The 19563-nt window shown below is 41.5% G+C and overlaps 1 protein-coding gene across 3 annotated transcripts in view; it reads right to left on the minus strand.

Annotated features, from left to right (window-relative positions):
- The window catches only part of STARD3NL (STARD3 N-terminal like), a 55241-nt gene that overhangs the window by 9701 nt on the left and 25977 nt on the right, over positions 1-19563 (minus strand). For all 3 annotated transcript variants that reach the window (XM_020911078.2, XM_020911077.2, XM_070468877.1), the window contains 3 exons: positions 12464-12746; positions 4484-4561; positions 1770-1847 (listed from right to left, as the gene is read on the minus strand). In XM_020911078.2, coding sequence (XP_020766737.2) covers positions 1770-1847; positions 4484-4561; positions 12464-12688 — 381 coding nt within the window. In that variant the 5' untranslated portion in view covers positions 12689-12746. The remainder of the gene's footprint in view (positions 1-1769; positions 1848-4483; positions 4562-12463; positions 12747-19563) is intronic.

The raw sequence follows: 19563 nt of genomic DNA on the forward strand, positions 1-19563 counted from the left end.
GCACACCTGGCTTCCTCCCATGTCACTCTTCTTCTGTCCCCTAAACTGGATGGGGGCAAAGAGGGCTTCCACATGGCACGGATGCCCTGCGTGGCAGCTTGAGGTTTCCTTCACCCACAGGCTGGTATGTTGGGAAACTCAATTTTGTCCACTGGAGGGTACAACATGTAAAGATGCTATCTGCATAGGAGGGGCCAGTGAATGTGAGGCAGGGCTCCCCCAGGGCTCAGGAAGCCCAGAGATTATTCCCACAGGACCTGGGCCTCATGTCTTCATCCTCTAACTAATATATGTAGCAATAAGAAACCTAACCAAAGTGCATGCCAACAGGAGACTTGACTTACAAAATGGAGGTCAAGAAACACCGGGTGTCATGCTTGGTCACTATTAACAAAGTTGCAGAGTCAGTTTTGTTAGCACACCACACACACACACACACACACACACACACACACACACATACATGTTAATACATACACACACAGACACCCCAGGATTGGGAGAGGAGGCATCTTACATTCTGATACTAATTGATTTTACAGGCTGATACTAAGTGCTTTTCAGGAACCAGCTGACTCCTTCCAGCTGCCTGACCCCTTCTCTGTACATGTTTTTAGAAACAAGAATCAAAAACAATAAAATGGATGTGCTTAAAGTGACCCTTTGATAATTTCAAGCTAGAGATTGAAGAAGGTTTCTTAAAACTCACTGCATAGTCAACCACTTTCCGAAACAAACATTGAGACAGATTTTCTGAAAGATACCAGTGCACATCATGGAAACTGAACAGAATGTCCCAAATTGGGATAGCTGGAGAAAATGGACAAGCGACAACCATCACAGCTGTTTGGGATCAGCAATAGCATACATTCAGGAAAGGGAGCTGAGTCTGACTGAAACTGATGGCCTCCATCCATGAAATGTGAGCTTGGGGTTTGATGGATGCTCAGAAGAGATGGTCCAGGCAGACAAGGCACATGGTGGATGCCCTCTTAGGACAGTACACAACTCCATGCCCATCTGGACAAGCCCGTGCCAGGCCCACACAGACCAAGGTCCCACACAGTTTAGTCCTGCCCAAGTCTTCCAGTCTGAGGAGCTTCCCCCATGTACCTGCCTTGTTTAGAGCTCTCAACATGGTGACTGTTCAGAGGTCCATGGAAATGGCGAAAATAATTCAGGCAGAATTGCTCATAATTCTTCTTTCAACCAATGAATACTTATTGAGAAGAGCTTGGGCCAAAGCTCTGGGTTGGATGCCAGGAAATGGAGGTGAGTAAAAAATGCCACTGCCTTCAAGAAATCCAAAGGCAGCAATAAAAGGGAACTTTTACCTTTAAGACTGGAGGGAGGTGGGTAACACAGGGAGGAAGGCAGGGATCAAAATCAGCAGAGACCAAATGGCGAAAAATCACCAAGATGTTTCAACCCAAGAGGAAAGGGTCCAAACTGCTTTGAGACAGCGGGACTGAACTTATCTCTCATTTGCAAAATGAGGTAGAGGGTGGGCTGGTGCTTGGACCACAACCACTGCTAGTCCCCTGGATTCCCCCTTTGTCTCAGCTTCCATAGCAATAAACCTAGTTACTCACCACTTCTGGAGAGAAGCCCTGGAGAACGAAACCTACTGAGGTGTGAAGGACAGGGATTCAGGAGAAGCCAGGAGGATTCAACTCGGGTGGAACCACACATGCCCCCAGCTCAGGCCTCTTGTGAGCAGGCCTTGGTCACGAGCACTGAGGTGGGAACCGCTCAGCAGGCATACTCACCGCTATGGCCCACCAATGGCGCAGTCTGCACACCGCATATGCAAGTATTAACACTTTAAATCGAAAAACTGCCAAAAGCTATATAAAAAAAAAGACAAGTTTTCAGGGATATGCACAAAGGTATACATTAAGTTTTATGAAGAACCCACCAAAGTGTTTTTATTATTCTGACTTAGTTGAAAACTGTCACAGACAGTGTGTGTTTACTGGTGTATGACTGGTCTATAGACTAGTTTGGGATCTCTGCTCTAGAATTTGTGGAATATCACATAGACAGGGACTCAAATTAACTTCCCATTATCAACAAAAGAATATATAGTGAGGTGTTTATTTTACCTTTCTATTTGAGTCCACATAGATTCTGATATCCTTAAAGGTGGGGAGACAATGTTTTGAAAGTTGACTTTCCACTCCAAGTACCTTTCCACTCACTTTCAGAAGATACCAGATTGTTAGTGAAGTCCACTGGAAAGATCTGAGTTACTGGTGTGTTGCTAGAGTTTTGCAATCCCAGGAGCTGCCCTCTGATTGTTCACCATGGTTCAGGGACTTTTGTGGAATGCTTTATATGTATTACTGTCCCACATAATCCCCCACCCCAGCAATTCCATGAGTCAGCAACCATTACAATGGATACAGAAACTGTTGAGGCCACACAATCTTAGTGAGGAAGCCAGGATTGAACCTCAATAGCCTGATTTCAAAGATCAGGCACTTAGCCACTATTCCAATTGTCTTAGTAATTCTCATTTACTAAGGAATAAACATAGAATAAAATTTTACCTATTTTACTTGAAAAATATGCTTATTCTGAGTGGTAAGAAGTCAGGTGGCTCTTGAGTAATGCCTCGGGGTAGGGGTCTGCCAAATGTTCCTCACTAATCAAAACTGCTGAAGGGCTGGAAGCTGACAACTTCATTGCTGTCATTGGCTGTATGACCTCACTCAAGACCCTTTCATGTAAATGAAGTTTGCAGCTATATTTGTTTTAATTTGCGGCTTTCATTAAAAATGGGTTTACCAGTAATGTGCTAACGATTTAGTTTCTTTATTTATCCTACTCCTATCTCTGCATTCTGGACTTGGCAAAGGCATAAATCTTTATTCCTTTATCTCAAAGTCTCCCAGACTCCAAGGTTTCCTGGAGGCTGTGTCCATTTCCAAGGCCAAGAGTGACAGTCTTTCCAAGCTGAGCTAAGGTCCCACCTAATTGTCCAATATCATTAACTCTCTAAGCAGAGTTCAGACAACCCTTGGAGATATGTCCAGAGGATTAACTTGGCTTCCTAATAATTCCTGGCTCAGACTACTTAAGACAAATTCATCAGAGGAAATAAAAGCAAAGAGAGAAGTCAATTTTGTTATTACATGTCAATAGCTTTACAGAAAGAAAATTATCAAGAGATTTAGGATCTAACATGCTCTGCCACAAGTTCAGTGACGTGGGGTAGGTCAAGACACTGACCCATGAGACTCAATGTCTTCCTCTGGAAAAGCAGATTAAATTATATCGGTGGTTTTTCAAATACTCTGTGGCAGCCAAATACTTTTTCAAAACAATCTTACTGGAACACTAACATACTGTACAGATGAAAATGGAATTGACTCCGACTCCAAGTGGGTGATGACAAGGAACCTGGATGTCTATTTGCTGGGAATCCCATCTCTTCCCTGCTTCACACTTCAGCACGGCGAGTCAGAAAAACAAAACAAGCTAGACTTTTCAGAGCAGCTCAAAGGCCACTAGAAAATACAACCATTAATATTTTCAACCAAAGCTAATGATGATGATAACAATGATTGGAGGTAAATCGCTGAGCTTCTGAGACATACCTTTCATTGGGCTAAGTGTTTTCTGGGTATTATTTTATTTATGTTTCAAAACTATGATGATTTCATTTCACATAGGAGCAAACTGAAGTTTAGACCTAATATATACAAAGATATACAATTAGTGGCTGTGTTGTGAATAAAACCCAGGTTTTTCTGACTGTAAGGGTCTTGACCATTGTGCACACAGCTTTTAAGGATACTGAATAAAGTAGTTAAAATGAATTTGGGGAAATTTTTAATGAATTTCAATTGCCTATACTGTGTAACACAATGTTAGGACCTGACTTATTCACACTATCACCTGTAAAAAGATACCATGGAGATCTATCAAACCCAATCAAAGTCACAATGTATCCTAGAAAGATACTGCAAATATTCCTTTGAATAAAATGAACACCTCACCTACAGAACTGCATCTATACAATTCTACAACTGACTAATATTGCCCAAGATTGTCAACTGTTATATCAGTTTTCTCAAAAGCTCCTATTATGGAAAAATGAAACAGAATCATTATTAAAAATACACTCAGAAATCTACCACAAGAGAGAAAACGAATGGCATCTTCACTGTGCTATTATATAAACAGGTAAATTTTCCTTTGTAGCATCTGCTGATGGCTTCTATCTCAGCTACTTTTGAAAGAATAAAGGAAAATCTGAATGGCTGCTTCTGCTATGCTCCCTTATTTCTCATTAATCTTTTCTTTCCTTGAAATGACCAGAGAGAGACAGCACTGAATGGCCCAAGGATAAAGGGAAAGGAAAGATAATATTTAAAAGAGGAAAAAAGAATTGCACAGAAACTGAGGTCTACTGAGAGTTTGCCTTTTGGTTAGTCTCATCATGTCCAAAATGAGATGTACGACAGCGAATACTTACGAATATATCAAAGTAAGAAGAGTAGTAGTCATACCACACCACCTCTTTCTCTAACGTGTTCTCAATACCTCCATTCACCTGGGAAGGGCAGGAGAAATAAAAATGAGAGAGTCATGTGCAAAAACAAAACAGGAGAACACACAAGGAAGGTTTTACAAACACTCTTCTATCTTCTTCAGAAGACAGAGAACAATAACCAGAAATTTTAAAACGTGTTAAGAACCCTCATATTTCTAAGAGAAAAATGGTGAAGGGCACTTCCCACTTCAATTCTGAATTCAACAAATAGATAATGGTGAACAATGCGTTTTTGAAGCTTATATTTTGGCACACTAAAATGTTAAACATGATTTTTTTTTCTCTTACAAGAGAATGTCTTCAGTCATACAAACATGTATTTTTATGAAAGACAATTAACATTTATCCAGGATTCCCCTCACTTTCTGATCACTCTTCACTATTTTAAGTCTTGGAAGGCCAAGTTGTCCCCTAATCGCTTAGCAAACATCCATGACTGACAATAGTTATCACACAGAAGAGACAGAAGAGAAATGTAAAAAATCTCTGTGGTTGTTCCTATTTGCTCCTGCATTTTAAAATTCTGCACTCTTGAATAGATAACAAAATAAAGGCCAAGCTAGACCTCATATGTGACAAAGTTATAGAAGATGATATAAAGTAAACCTATTATGATAAATTTTCTGTCCTCTCCTAATTCTATCAAGATAAATTTTAAATGATCAAGTTTAAAATTCTGCATATCAAACTATAAAGAATACTACTTTTTCAAAAGTAGTATTCTTTAAAAAAAAAAAAAATCAGAAAGGACCACATGTCTGACAGCTAAGAAAGGACCCAAGCAGACCCTCTATAACTTCGAGGACCCATGAATGAACTGATAACAGGGAACAGGATGTACAATAGCAAATTCAAGTCTCCAATCTAGAGTACAGACACTGTTGGTCCTGACAAACCAGTGCAGTTATCTGAGGACAAATTAGAGGGCAATTAACCAGAGATCTAGGTAAAAGATAAAAGGAGAAAAAGTCAATAAGGAATACTTTGGTACGATTTACGTGTGTGTGTGTGTGTGTGTGTGTGTGTGTATGTATGTGAAAGTTGCTCAGTCGTGTCCAACTCTTTGCAACCCCATGGACTGTAACCCACCAGGCTCCTCTATCCATAGGGATTCTCCAGGCAAGAATACTGGAGAGGGTTGCCATACCCTCCTCCAGGGGATCTTCCCAACCCAGGGATCAAACCCAGGTCTCCTGCATTGCAGGTGGATTCTTTACCATCTGAATCACCAGGGAAGCCCAAGAATACTGGAGTGGGTAGTGTATCCTTTGTCCAGCAGATCTCAACCCAGGAATTGAACCGGGTTCTCCTGCACTGCAGGCGATTTCTTTACCAGCTGAGCTACCAGGGATTTACTACGATTTACTAATTGGTTGTATTAAAGTAAAAGTTGACACGAGGAAAGAATCCTCTTGGCTTAGATACCTTTTCAAGTACAGTTGACCCTTGAACAACAGGGATTTGAACTGCATGGGTCCACTTACAGGTGGCTATTTTTCAACAGTAAATATAGTCCTACATAGTCCATGGTTGATTGAACCCATGGGTGTGGGAGAATCATGGATATGGAGGGCTGGCTATAGATTATACAATATATCCCCTCTCCTGCACTGTCCAAGGTCAACTGTACTTGTTATAAAAATGGAATATAAAACAAACACTATTTGGTACCTTAAATCCCTTAAGGAGGCTTACATTTCTGTGTAATTTGTGCAGATGAGCTACAGACCTGACTATAAGCCTTCACCAATGAATAGAATTGAAAACCTGGAAGCAAGGAGAAATAACTGAAAGCCAACCAACCATCTAGTTTCACTGCTATGTCTCTCCAGACCAGGGAAACTTTATCCAAAATATTCTAAAAAATGATTATTCCAAGTAGACTATGGCAAAGAGGCATTCTCTACCACACAGAAACCAACGCCCCCGGCTGCAAGAATGGGAATTAATGCTGCTGATACGCTTCTGTAGTAACAAGCCAGTAGAAAGAGGTTCTCTTCAGTATCCGTAAACTTTAAAACAAACTGTCATTTCATGTTGCCTTTAAATAGAAAAAGGGCTTCTCCAGTGGCTCAGCGGTAAAGAAGCCAACTGTCAGTGCAGGAGATGCAAGAGACGTGGATCGGGAAGATCCCTTGGAGTAGGAAATGGCAACCCACTCGAGTATTCTTGCCTGGAATCTTCCACGGACAGAGTCTGGTGGGCTATAGTCCACGGGGTTGCAAAGAGTCAGACACAACTGAGCATGTGCACCAAAGAGAACTTAAATAGAGTAAAACCTGTATCTCTAACCCCAACTTACACTCAAAACTACTTCAAAATCTCGGTCTCTAGTACAAGATGTCCCAAACAGATTCATCTTTATTTTCACATGGACCCTCCTTCCCAATCACGGTTCTGTCAGAACTGGTACTGTTATTCTAGATGCTGTCCTTAGAAATCTTAAGAGTCATCTTTAGATACTGGGGTGATAAAATCAGTTTATCAACAAATCATTAAATTTCTTCCTTTAGTACGTCTCTCAAGTTAGCTGTTTCTTTTCTACTTCCACAACCTTCCATGGAGTTCCTTCAAAAACTTCTGAGTTAACGTTCATACTATCAATCTGCCTGGAATTTAACCTAATCTGCAAACCACTGCCATGAACTTGATCCATTCACCAAGTATTTGTTGAGCACCTAGTGAGTGCCAAGGACTATTCTACACACAGGAAATACTTCAGTAAACAAGTGAATATCTATGTCTTTGTAGAATTAACATTCTGGCAAGCGCAGACAGACAACACATAAGAAAATCAGAAAAAAGATAATCAGTGCTACAAAGGACAGAAGCAGGACAGTGTGGCAGAATAACCGTTGACTCCTCTGTGGTGGGTGGTCATGGAAATCTTCCCTTGGTGGCTGATTTAAATGAATTAAATCAGTTGAAATGACTGATACTAGCATAGTAAGACAAAATCTACATCAAGATGAAGGAAATGAACCAATTCATATAGAAGAAAGGGTCGAAGACAGAAGAGAGCTTGTTCCATTCTGTGAACAGAAGTCTGGCTGACCTGGGTGGGCGAGGAACAAAGGGTGGGAAAGGAAATTGGGGTTGGCTTCTTGGGGGCTTTGGATTTTATTATAAATGCTCTGATAGGTCAGCAAAAAGTTTTAAACAGAAAATGTTATCTGATTTATGTTTCTATTTTTTCTACTTTTAAAAGTCACTCTGGCTTCTATCAGAATGGATTTGGGGAGGGCAAGTGTGGAATCCAGGACTTCCCTGGTGGCTCAAAGGGTAAAGAATTTGCTTGCAAAGAAGGAGACCAGGGTTCGATCCCTGGGTTGGGAAGATCCCCTGGACAAGGGAATGGCTATCCACTCCAGTATTCTTGCCTGGAGAACTGTATGGACAGCGGAGCCTGGTGAGCTACAGTCCATGGGGTCACAAAGAGTTGGACATGACTGAGTGACTAACACACAAACACAGAAGCATGGAAGCAGGTAAACTGGTCAGGCCCAGATCGGGTGCAGTAGTTTGGCTGAGTGATAATGTTGGCTTGGTCAAGGGTGGTAATGGTAGAAACGGGAAGAAGAGGTCATGTTGTGAGTGTTTTGCAGGTAGATTTGACCTTACTTTTAAGGACAGGAGGCATGAGAAAGACAAAATAAACCAAGCAAATCAATCAAGGATGAGTCTTAACCTTTGGCTTGAGCATCTGGGTATCGTTTCCTGATAAAGAACAAAGCGAAGGAAAGCAGGGATGTGTGTGTCACTAGGGAGCATGTCATGTTAAGCATCCAAAAAGATACAGCAGGTAGGTCATGATGTGATGTGGAGTATGAATCACTACTGGAAGATCTCAAAACTGTGTTTTCCAGTCTGCTCTAGAATCTACCTCAGCTCACAACTGCAGTAAGTCCAACACTTCTCTCTAGCTGTTTTATGATTTTCAATAGTCTAGAACCAACTTACCTAGGCAATTTTCTTTCCTATGGGAAACTTATTTCTAGCCAGGCTAATATTTTCTCTGTGTCTGCCCCTGTCCCCGCCCCCCCCCCCCCCCCCCCCACTGCAAACCACACACACACACACACACACACACACACAAGCACACAATTGCCTCAGTGCTTCTGTTCACCAAACTGTCTCCCCACTGGTCCCACCATCTGATCCTACATCAACCCTTCTATCCCCAGTTCCTTCTACCCACACACAATTCCTACCATACGCAATTCAGTTCATCTCCTCCACTCACTCCTCAGATAATTCCAATCCACTGAACTCTCCCAGTGAATTTCTGTTACCATTGGTGATCACAGTTTAACCATAGAACATAGTGACAGTGAAATAATAAAATCAGAATCAGTAGGATAATAAATACCTGAAACTTAACAGTAATGAGAGAATAATAGCAACTTGTTTATTCCTGTTTCTGGGTACAACTTACTTTCAGTGTGTGTGGGCTCAGTCACATCCCAACTCTGCGACCCTATGGACTCTGGCCTGACAGCCTCCTCTGTTCATGGAATTTTCCAGGCAAGAGTACTGGAGTGGATTGTCATTTACTACTGCAGGGACTCTTCCTGACCCGAGAATCAAACCCATGTCTCTTGTGTATCTCCGGCACTGGCAGGCAGATTCTTTACCACTGCACAACCTGGGAAGCCCTAAAATTTACTTTACAAACAAACAATGTTGCTCAGTCGTGTCTGACTCCTGCCACCCCATGGACTGTAGCCCACCAGGCTCCTCTGTCCATGGAATTTTCCAGGCAAGAGCACTGGAGTGGGTTGCCATTTCCTTCTCCAGGGGATCTTCCCGACCTAGGATTGAACCTGGGTCTCCCACATTGCAGGCAGATGCTTTACCATCTGAGCCACCAGGGAAGCCCAAAACTTACTTTAGCTAACAGTAAATTACATAATCTATAGTTATATAGAGCTTCATAACTGCCAAGGGGCTGTGGTATATATCTTATCATTTGATCCTCATAAGAAGTCACAAGGAAGGCAAGACAGGTATCAGCTCCGTTACCTGACTGAGAAACCAAGGCTCAGAGAACTTAAGTGGCTTGCCTGAGGCCACAGAGCTGGTCATGATGGCTCCAAGGCAAACCAGAAGCATCCTGGCCCTTTCAAATAAGTCAGCTGGAAAATACAGTAAGACTGGCAATAAGAACTGATAATGGCCTTTCTTGACCTATAATCTTAACCAAAGTATCAAAAGCTGAGAAAGAAAAATGATTTCTCTTCTGTTGCCATTTTGTTCCCTGTCCCTGTCAGTCTAAGAGTCTAGGGGAAAAGAGAAATAGAATCTTCAGGCAAACCAAGCCAATGGTGAACTCTAGATCCAATTTGAGAAATCAGTCTACTCAGGCATGTACCAAAAGGTCTGACATAGAACCAGAACCATCCCTTCAACTGGACCCAAAGAAATCAGCCACCCCAAGGTCTTTCGGCAGGAAAATTAACCATGGTGCTCTTAGGCCGCTCCAGCTCGCCCAGGCCACATGCTCCAGGCTGGGTTGGCGCCAGTCAGCTCCCCAGAGTCAGGAGGAAAGTGGCCAACTTGGAAATTGTATGTGAAGGCAAAGTATTTTGGTTATTACTATGATTGCTTAGAACATCTGGGTCCCCATATTTGTTTGAAGGCCTAAGTTCCCTTTATGCTATTTCTTTCCTCTTTTAAAGATTAACACCAGGAGGCAATATAAGATACCTGTTATATCTCCTCAGGTAAACTTTAAATCTCCTGGAGCTTTTTGTGGAGCCTGCAGCACCTCAGTCAGAATCCTACTTCTTGGCACTCAGTAAATGTACAAGCACGTAAAAATAACAACAGGCCTGAGTGACTGCAGAGGTTTACAAAAACAAAGGAAAGGGACGGTACAGCGCGTAGTAAAAAACCCCAGGTCAGGACTGACAGTGCTAAACAAACAGAACCAGAAAATTAAATGTGCCTTTAGAGGAAAAAAACTGCCTCGCTAAGAAAGATCATATACTCTTTTATGATCTTTTTACAAATCAGGAAACTGGCAGTCAGAGGAAAAGTGAGGATAAAAACACATTTCTCAATTGCTAGGCCTGGTGATTTTTCATTTATAACAAGTTGCATGCAGATGGAAACAGGTCCCTTATGATGAACGAAACAGGGCGCATCCCACTTACTTCACTTCCATTCCAATTTCCTCAAAGCAGTAAGGAAGGAAGGAAGTGAGAAGTGTAACCCCATAACCCACCACAGCCCCAGTCACAGCTTCTCTTACTTAAACGCATTCAGTGTGGTCATATCAGTGGCAAACCAACAAACGCCTTGATTTTGTGCTATCACTATAATAATGATAAGTGTGCTTCCTTAAAACTGTTAAGCTTTCCTATTAAAAGATGTATTTCTTTTTCATCTCTCATTCCACAGCTGCTTGTTTTGAAAATACACTATTCTTTTAAATATGTCAATTGAAATATATTCTTTGATGCAATACATAGTAAAAAGAGACACATGAAATTACTGTTGTCATATCACTGGCTTCTCTGGCTTTAAATAATAATAGAGCACACCCACAGAGTTGGATTAAAAGAAGGAAAATCTGTGAACAGAAACCTAACAGTAGATTTGTGTTGCACATGACCTTAATTATGGAAACCAATCTTCTCTTCTTTAAAAAAAATGCTTTTTATTTTCTAATGTATCTGCTTTCAAAAAGAGCTTTATTCCTCTATTAGAATTTATGACAAAATTAAATGACTCCAAAGATGCTAATCAATAAGCATCTAAAACAGAAATTCTTGGTATGAATCAGAATGCTAGTCAGTTTAGATTAAGACACTGACTCTATTACGAGGCAAAATTAAAAATAATTTTCCAACAGGAATCTCAGCATCCTTTCATATTTTCTAGAAACAGTCAAAGGCAAGGTTTTCGAGAAAACAGATATATTGGGTAAATAAAATATATTACTAAAATGAGTATCACCTGTTTATTTTTACTTTTATGAAATGTAGCAACTAGAGAACTTAAAAGTACATATAAGGCTTGCATTGTATTTCACTAGGGCATTGGAAAAGACCCTGATGCTGGTTAGATTGAGGGCAAGAGAAGAAGGGGGTGACAGAGGATGAGATGGCTGGATGGCATCACTGACTCAATGCACATGAGTCTGAGCAAACTCAAGGAGATAGTGGAAGACAGGGAAGCCTGGTGTGCTGCAGTTCATGGGGTCACAAAGAGACAGGACTGAGCGCCTGAACAAGGACAGTACTGGTCTAGACTATTATTTGGCAACATAACCACAGAAAGCTGACTAAACAGACAAACCTCCAAATGTCTCTAAGATTATTTTCGGATAAAATATGAATAAATAGTCTCTTTGAAAAAACATAAAAAATAAGTGCATGCAAAAATCTTAAATGTAGGAACTAGAAAGTAGATGTAACATTAAAACATAATCCAGAAGCATGCTACATTTTTTGAAGCAAGGGCCAGCACTTTTTTTCTTTTTTTAAAAGGCCAGGGGATAAAAAATTTTCCCTTTGTGGCCAGATGGACTTTGTCAAAACTACTCAACTCAACCACTCAGTATGAAAGTCAGCCACAGACAATGTATAACTTTATTTATAAAACCAGGCCACCTGAATTCGGTTCTCAGACTGCAGTTTGCCAACTCCTGTTACAAAATAAAACCCCATGAATTCAACTTTCATAACCTTAAAATACATTTTAAACTAACCAGGTTTGTTTTAAACAGTAAAAAACAAGGAAAGTTCAAATCAACTGGAGAAGACCAAGAATGCCTCATTTGAAAGAAAGATGGAATTCATGAAAGTGAGACAGAAATGATGAGAAAAATAAGAAATAATTTTGTCTCTGGAAACAATTCACATAATGTCACAGAAAACAAAAACAAAACCCACTTACATTTAACTCTATTATCCACAGTAATGTTACAAATAAGAGGTCAAAGGTGACAAACAAACAGAAAGTCCTCCTGACATCAGATATGCCTTTCTTCTCCCTTCCTTCATAGGACTCGATCCTGGCCATGAGCTGCGTGGGGTTGATGGAGTGGATGTCGCGCACAGAAGCGTGTGAGCTCTGACTCCCCGTGAGAATATTCTCCATGTCTTCTGGCAGGGGGTTCATCCTGCAGGAGGGTTAAAGGAGCCTCTCTCCAACTTCACCATCCCTCGAGGGAAGAGATCTTTGGGGAACGGAAGAGAGACACCACATTAAATCAGAGCCCACCTGATACTGCAGTGTGACCCCCATCCCCGTGCAACAGTCCATCTCTCTGAGCATCAGGGTGTCTGAACTGAAGACATTTCTGTCCTGATGAAGACACAGTGAGAAAGTGAAACGAGAAGCAATTCTTGATGTTATCCATCGATACTACTCCAAAAAAAAACTATTATGGAAAAGACTGTCAGTAAAAAAGAATACAAATTTACAGTAAATGGTAAAGACAGGTTGTTAACCACAACAAAAAAATGTGCCTGGAACCTGGAGCATGTCTCTGGGTGAACAAGCCAACGCAGCTCTCTTGCTGCGCCAGGCAGAAAACTTCTACAATTCTGTCAGTGTCATTCCCTGTGGACCAGGAAACATTTACGGAACAGCCTCACTGAGAGCACGTAACTAAAACACGTAAATCAGCTATGAAAAAATGTACTTCCTACAGAGGAACTGCTTTCCACCACAGGTATCTAATAAACCAAATTTGCATTTCCATTACCTGTTAATGAATAAGTATGTTTCCGTGCCTCTCCTTAGAAAAGAACCATGCCCACCCTAAGAAGTTTACCATATACAAACACCCCACTGATAACTCCAACAATCACTGTCCCATATGGAGGATCCCACCCCTCAAGGCCAGCACGTGCTTCTAAAATAAGACTGGCAATCTGAATGATCTGATCTCCCCAAGGATGGGGCAAAGTCAGCAAATAGGGAATATTACGATGGATGGTATTTTTCGTTGCTAAGTATTCTGGTTTCCCTCCCTACATTACTGCTTCCTGAGGGAGGACTACACACCCCTAGTTCTGCTGAATTTCGTGCCTTTCTCTGGCCGTGTAACGTGTGTCACCTACATCCAGAGCTTAACCAGCGCAAGGCTCCCATGCTCTCCTTTCTGCCACAATGCGGTGACTGGCAAAGTCCAGAGAAAGCAGAACATTTTTCAGCTGGGCAAAATACCACTTCAAAACATTTGCTGGAATTTCCCTAAAGTGAAAAGGTTTCATTTGGTACTATGTCTTTACACTTGGCTTTTCATTTCTCTCCTTCCCCACACTCAGGGACAAAAGTGCTTCCCACATCTTCATACAGTGTAGTGATTCAATGACATAACATTTTTGAAAGCAATTTGGTTATATGAACTATGATGCTTTAAAATATTTGTATTTCTTGATCCTGTAACCCTACTTCTGGTAATCTAAAGGAACTTAACTGTAGACCTTCAAGGCAAAAGTTGATCTGTGTCATTAGACACTGGGTCAGTGATTACTCCCAAGCAAAAGGAAGGAAAAAGTGACTAGAGGGCACAACCGTGGTCTTGGCCTGAGTAGTGCTAATAGGGCTGTACTTGTTTTTTTAATAATTTATTCTCGTATCAATGGCTCAAATCTACTAAAGTGTACAGAAAATCTAAAGAATTCACAATTCAAATAGAGGACTGCTTTTAGGAAGAAAACCGTTTGCAAGGTAATTAGATCATTTTCTTAGTCTTACTCATTCTCCTTTCCCCTGATCAATGAAAAAGGACAGCAAACACCAATAGCCGAGAAATCTGAGGCTGTTCCCAACTAAAAACTGACAGCATGCAACGCTGTGCATCTGACTTGGGAAATAAGAATCATTACCTTATTTTTCACATGTGAGTTTATATAACTGCTAATTAGCTAGAATGTTTAGACGCTATTTGCAATGGCTTTAATAGGAAAGTCACCCATGGCACAGACTGCTCTGAGCAGCTTGACTCTTATCAGATGGACCTCTGTCTGGGACAGACTGAAATTTTAAAAGGGAGCAAAAGCTTCCTTTTAATGAGTAAAGTGGAAGATATCTCTAAAGCCTCTTTTCTGCTCTACAACTGCAGGACTTCACCTTAACCATGTCTTTCAGAAAGATTCGGTCCAAGTGTCAATTCCTTCAGGAAGACTTTCCTGAAATGCTCCCCACATTCCTATCCCCAGGCAAGGCCAAGGACATCTCCTCCAAGCTCCCTCAAGCTTGTGGATATGCCACTTACGATAATGCTTACCACACTGTGCCTTAATTACCCACTTAACTCGCCCATCTCTCCTGCTAGCTAGAGTGTTCCTTGAAGGACTTGAATTTGATTTGCACACCCTTGTGTCCTCAGGGACCACCTCAGCACACAGCATGCAGCAGAAACAAAACAGATATTGACTGGATAAATCCTGCCTAGCATCTAGCCCACACAATAATGCAGAGTGGGCTCTTGGAAACCTCTACTGCTCATTTTTGAGGCAGAGCTTGGATATTTTCCCAGATACAGTGCAGAAAGTATCAAACACCCAGTTCTTGTACTGAGTCCTCTCCGGAGTTGGCTTGAGGAAAGCTATGCCTCTCTAAAGAGGTGGTAAGTACTGATCAGCTGTACATATGGGGGCCTGAATCTACAAAGCAGGGTTTATTCCAATGATGGAAGGAGCATGGGAGAGGGGGCAGGTGAGGAGGAGCTGAGTGGAGGGTTATAAAACAAAGAAAAACATCACCTTATTTTCCTCTGGAATTTGTGTGGGGAGATGGGAATCCTCTTTTGTTGTTTTGGTTTTTGAAAAAAGAGATTCCTATCTTAACTGTCTCATCTGGATAGGTAAGGCTCCTCCTCTGTGTTGGCTATTTTGACAGTCAAGCTGTGTTCATAAACCACTCCCAAATTCTGAGGCTTAAAACAATCTACATTTACTCCCAAGTTCATGGGTCTAGTTCAGTTCAGCTGGTCTAGTCTGAGCCCAGCTGGCAACTCTGCTTCAGGCGATGCACAGAAGAGCTTGGCTTCAAACCGTGTGTTGGGTCTAAGTCTGTCTTAGACTGTCCTGTCTGTCTTTCCCCTTAGTCCAAGACGACCTGGGGCACGTTCTCTTCATGGCAAATGCCAAGAGCACAGGAGACAAGCTCAGCTATGTGAGCACAGTGGAACCTCTGTACACATCGTGTTTGCTCATATTCTACTGGTTAAAGCCCAAAGGGCATGGAGCTGAGATGTATACACTCCATCCAAAGAGGAGAAGGTAAGTATTTGCTGACAAATATTCCAATCTATCATAGCTGTCAATGTTCTAAACTAGGAGTCAACAAACTATAGCCTGTAGGTCAAATGCAGCAGGCTACTTGTTTCTGAATGCTGAGGTTTTATTAGAATACCACCACACCCATTCCTGTGGTTGGTATCGATTGCTATGGATACTTTCACATGAAGAGAGCGGAAGGGAATAGTCACAACCGAGATTATATGGTTCACAAAGCCTAAAATACTTCCTTCATTATTTGTAATTTTCTAAAAAGGGGGACTGCTGCTTCCATCACCTTCTCAAAGAGGAGCTAGCTGAAATTTAGAGTTACCGTGTTGTAATCAGCAAAAAGTAGGCTAATTGATGAATATTAATTTTTCCAATGCATGCTCTGATTCTTCAATGAGGAAAAACTTGTAATTCCTTCTCCTCTTTATTTTTCCATAGGTGGCCCTCGTGACACAGCACAGCTCAGGCACGGGTGGTCCTGTCTCATGCTGGCTTACCTGAGGGCCACTTCAGCAGTACTTTTAGCCCAACACACGGCTCTCTGCCTTATTCTATTCCCTTAATCCCACACTACTAGAGCTGGAGAAAAACGCTGTCCCATCCATACTGGTAGCTTCCTAAACAATAATACGCTTCACAAACCTGGAGAAAAACAAAAATCTGAGATCCTTTTGCTTCCAGAAAGAAGAGCTTACATCTTCGAGCTGCTATATCTTTGAGATGGCCCCAGGCTGGCTGTAAAACTGGTTAGCCAAAACTTCAGCTCCATCTGCTTTGACACAGAATTGATACACTACCCAGATGGTAAACAGCAGCTGTTCTGGGGCAGTAGCCACCACAGCAAGCATTTTACACAAGTCCCACAGTCTCCTGGGAGAAGTGGAAAGGGCCTCTGGGCACCTCCTGGTGGCAGTCAAATCAAGTCTCTCAACCCAGGCTCCCAGCCTTCTTCCCTGTATTACTTCTGGCCACAGAGAGACACAGCAAGACACCGTATGTTCTACTCCGAGAGAGAATGTGAGAATAACAGACACTAAAAACACTTAACTCAGCAAGACCTTAGTCATCAACTTATTCAGAAGCCTGGGGAGCAGATTTGGCTTACAGACATGTTTTGCTTGGTCTTGTACAGGATTTCTAAAGATTTTGAACTAATTGCTAACATTTTAAATAATGATCTTTCAAGTAAAATTCCAGATGTCTAGCTTCTCTGGAAAAGTTAAAAGACACAGAATGGCCAGGCCTGCATTCCCTTACCATGAGAACAAAGCCAAGAAACTGCTGAGCTCTTCAGATGGAGCCCACACTCTCCACTTGGCCTCAGCCTCGACCTTGCCTGGGGGCATCCGAGTCCACCACTCTGATCTACTCCCCCTCCCTTGTTTGACAGGCAGAGAGTCCTACAACTGAAGGTTGTGTCTCAAGGTGCAATTTCAAAGCTTTCTTCATGCTTGTTATTGAAATTATTCTTGCCTAGAAAGGTTTGCTTACAGATGAAGAAAACAAAAAAGTAGCAGCTGAGGCCTATGTGGATTATGAGGGTTTGCCCATCTGAAAGATAGCTCAAGACATATTTGAGGATGAAGACGTGGGTCTTCCACTTCCTTCCTCTCTGTCAAATTCCTGGAAGGAAACAGGAGGGACATAAGAAGGTGTTTAGACAGCCCTTGGGAGAGTCACAGGGCTTGTCCCTAAAGACATGAGCTGCCTCAGGGGCACCCACTCTGTCCCATGACTTGGTTTCTCAGGGGGCAGGAAGCCCCTCGAGTTGGCTCTCCTCTTGCAAGGCCCACCATGTGTTATGAGACCTGGTACATGACGGTTTTTTAAAGTCCTATTTAGAGCCGACAGTTTCCAAAATGAAATAGCTAGAAGTGGAGAATGGGAATAACATGGGAGAAACCTGACATTTACAAGCATAATGTGCCAGTATGAGAAAACAGCATGATAGCTCAAAAAACACAAATGCTTTCAAAGTAAGCATGCACAGAGAAGACAGTGCTGTGGAAAGGAAGCTAATCTAGAGTATCAGAAAAACATACTAAGACAACCTTCCTATTTACAGGTATCACTGTGAGATTAGGAGCCTAAGAAGACCTGGGGATTCTACATGTGAGAATTCAACTAACTATTCAAAATTTCAAAAAATAAAAACTTCTATTTAGTGTCTGTTTAGATGAGCTGCTTATATTTTTAGAATATCCCAAAGTTGCTTTCCAGTAAAGATATTCTAAGCAACAACTAATGATTCATTGTCCTGCGCTTCTTGATTCTAATGCTCTAGTACGTCCATTCTACCATGGAAGATAAAGAAAGACCTGGGAGAACTCTGATGACAGCGCCTTTAGAAAGTCTGGCAGTGGCCGAGGTTAGGAAGCTGATGAATTTGTGTTACATTCCAGCTTCCTGGGCTAGAGGACTATCACGATGAAGAACTACAGGAAGTTTAACAAAATAAAGATCAAACAAACCTGTCTTTGGCAAATGTCCACTACCATTATGCTCACATTTCAAAACAGCCCTGGCTTACTTTATGTCTTATATACTCCAAGTTAAATACAATGTCTAGAAAAGCAGTTCTAAAATCTAGACAATTGGATTGAAATTTAAAACATGTTCCCATCACTTCCAAATTAGCAGCTGTAGCAACAGGAAATTACTGTATAGAGAAGTCTGGAAAATAAAGTTATTTTAAGTTAATATGTAAAAAAAATTTAAAGCATCTAAATAAAATCACTCACCAACTGCTCGATTTAAATTTAAAAATCTTTCCTGAATCAAGGAGTCAAATTTTTCCAGCAGATCCCTATTAATTTTCCAACTGAAAATGAGTGAAATACTTAGAAGAAGAAAAAAAATATGTGCATGTATGAAACTCTACTGGGCATTTTATAGATTTGCCTATATCACCAGGACCATAACGGGAAATTAAGATAATACTGTCCTCTGAAAGTTAAACCATAAAATCAACACATAGTGAATCAGAGTAGATGTGCTCTGTCCTTATTAAAGACGCAAAATGGCTCACAGGCCAAGAAACAAGAACAAGGTGACTAGACATGTTCAAAGGTGGGAACACGCCCACTGGAAAGGGGGGTGGTCAGTCTGCAAAATACAAGAAAAACAGGGTCACAAACAAATGGCAGCTGTGCCCAGCCTGGCACCCTTCAAGGAGGGGGACCTTGTCTGTTAGATTTTAAGTCTTCAACACACTGGCCATATGATTCCTACAATTACTATGATGGCATCAGGGCATCATCAGTGCCTTTTGTTACTGAACAATTTAATAACTCCCAACATGCTTCCTACAACCTGTCATAATTCTTTGCTTCTTATTAAGATGTGACAGAGAAACAGCACACCAGTTAGCCTAAGATAAACAGCCTACGTGGCAGGTACGTACTTGCTACGTGCAGATTCTGAGATGTGAGTTTACCTGTGTGAGGAAGTGCCCCTTCTCATACAGCTCCGGACACAGAGGCTGACAAAATCAAGTTTCTCAGTCAACAAGAAAGACGGCTGGACTCAAAGCTAACAAAGTCACAAATGTGATACCACTGAAAAGCTTTTTTGGGGAGGTGAATGTCGAGATGTCTCCTGATGACCCTCAGTGGTATTATCATGCAAAATTGCTCTTGAGTGGCTCCTAGAGATATCACTCAGAGATCATATTAGCGATGGCTGGCCACCAAAAAAAATGAGCATATCCTATATATAGTATCCAAGTGGGAATATTTCAAAAGAGAATTA

The sequence above is a fragment of the Odocoileus virginianus genome, chromosome 1 (assembly GCF_023699985.2).
Source record: "Odocoileus virginianus isolate 20LAN1187 ecotype Illinois chromosome 1, Ovbor_1.2, whole genome shotgun sequence".
In the NCBI taxonomy this organism is placed as follows: Eukaryota; Metazoa; Chordata; class Mammalia; order Artiodactyla; family Cervidae; genus Odocoileus; species Odocoileus virginianus.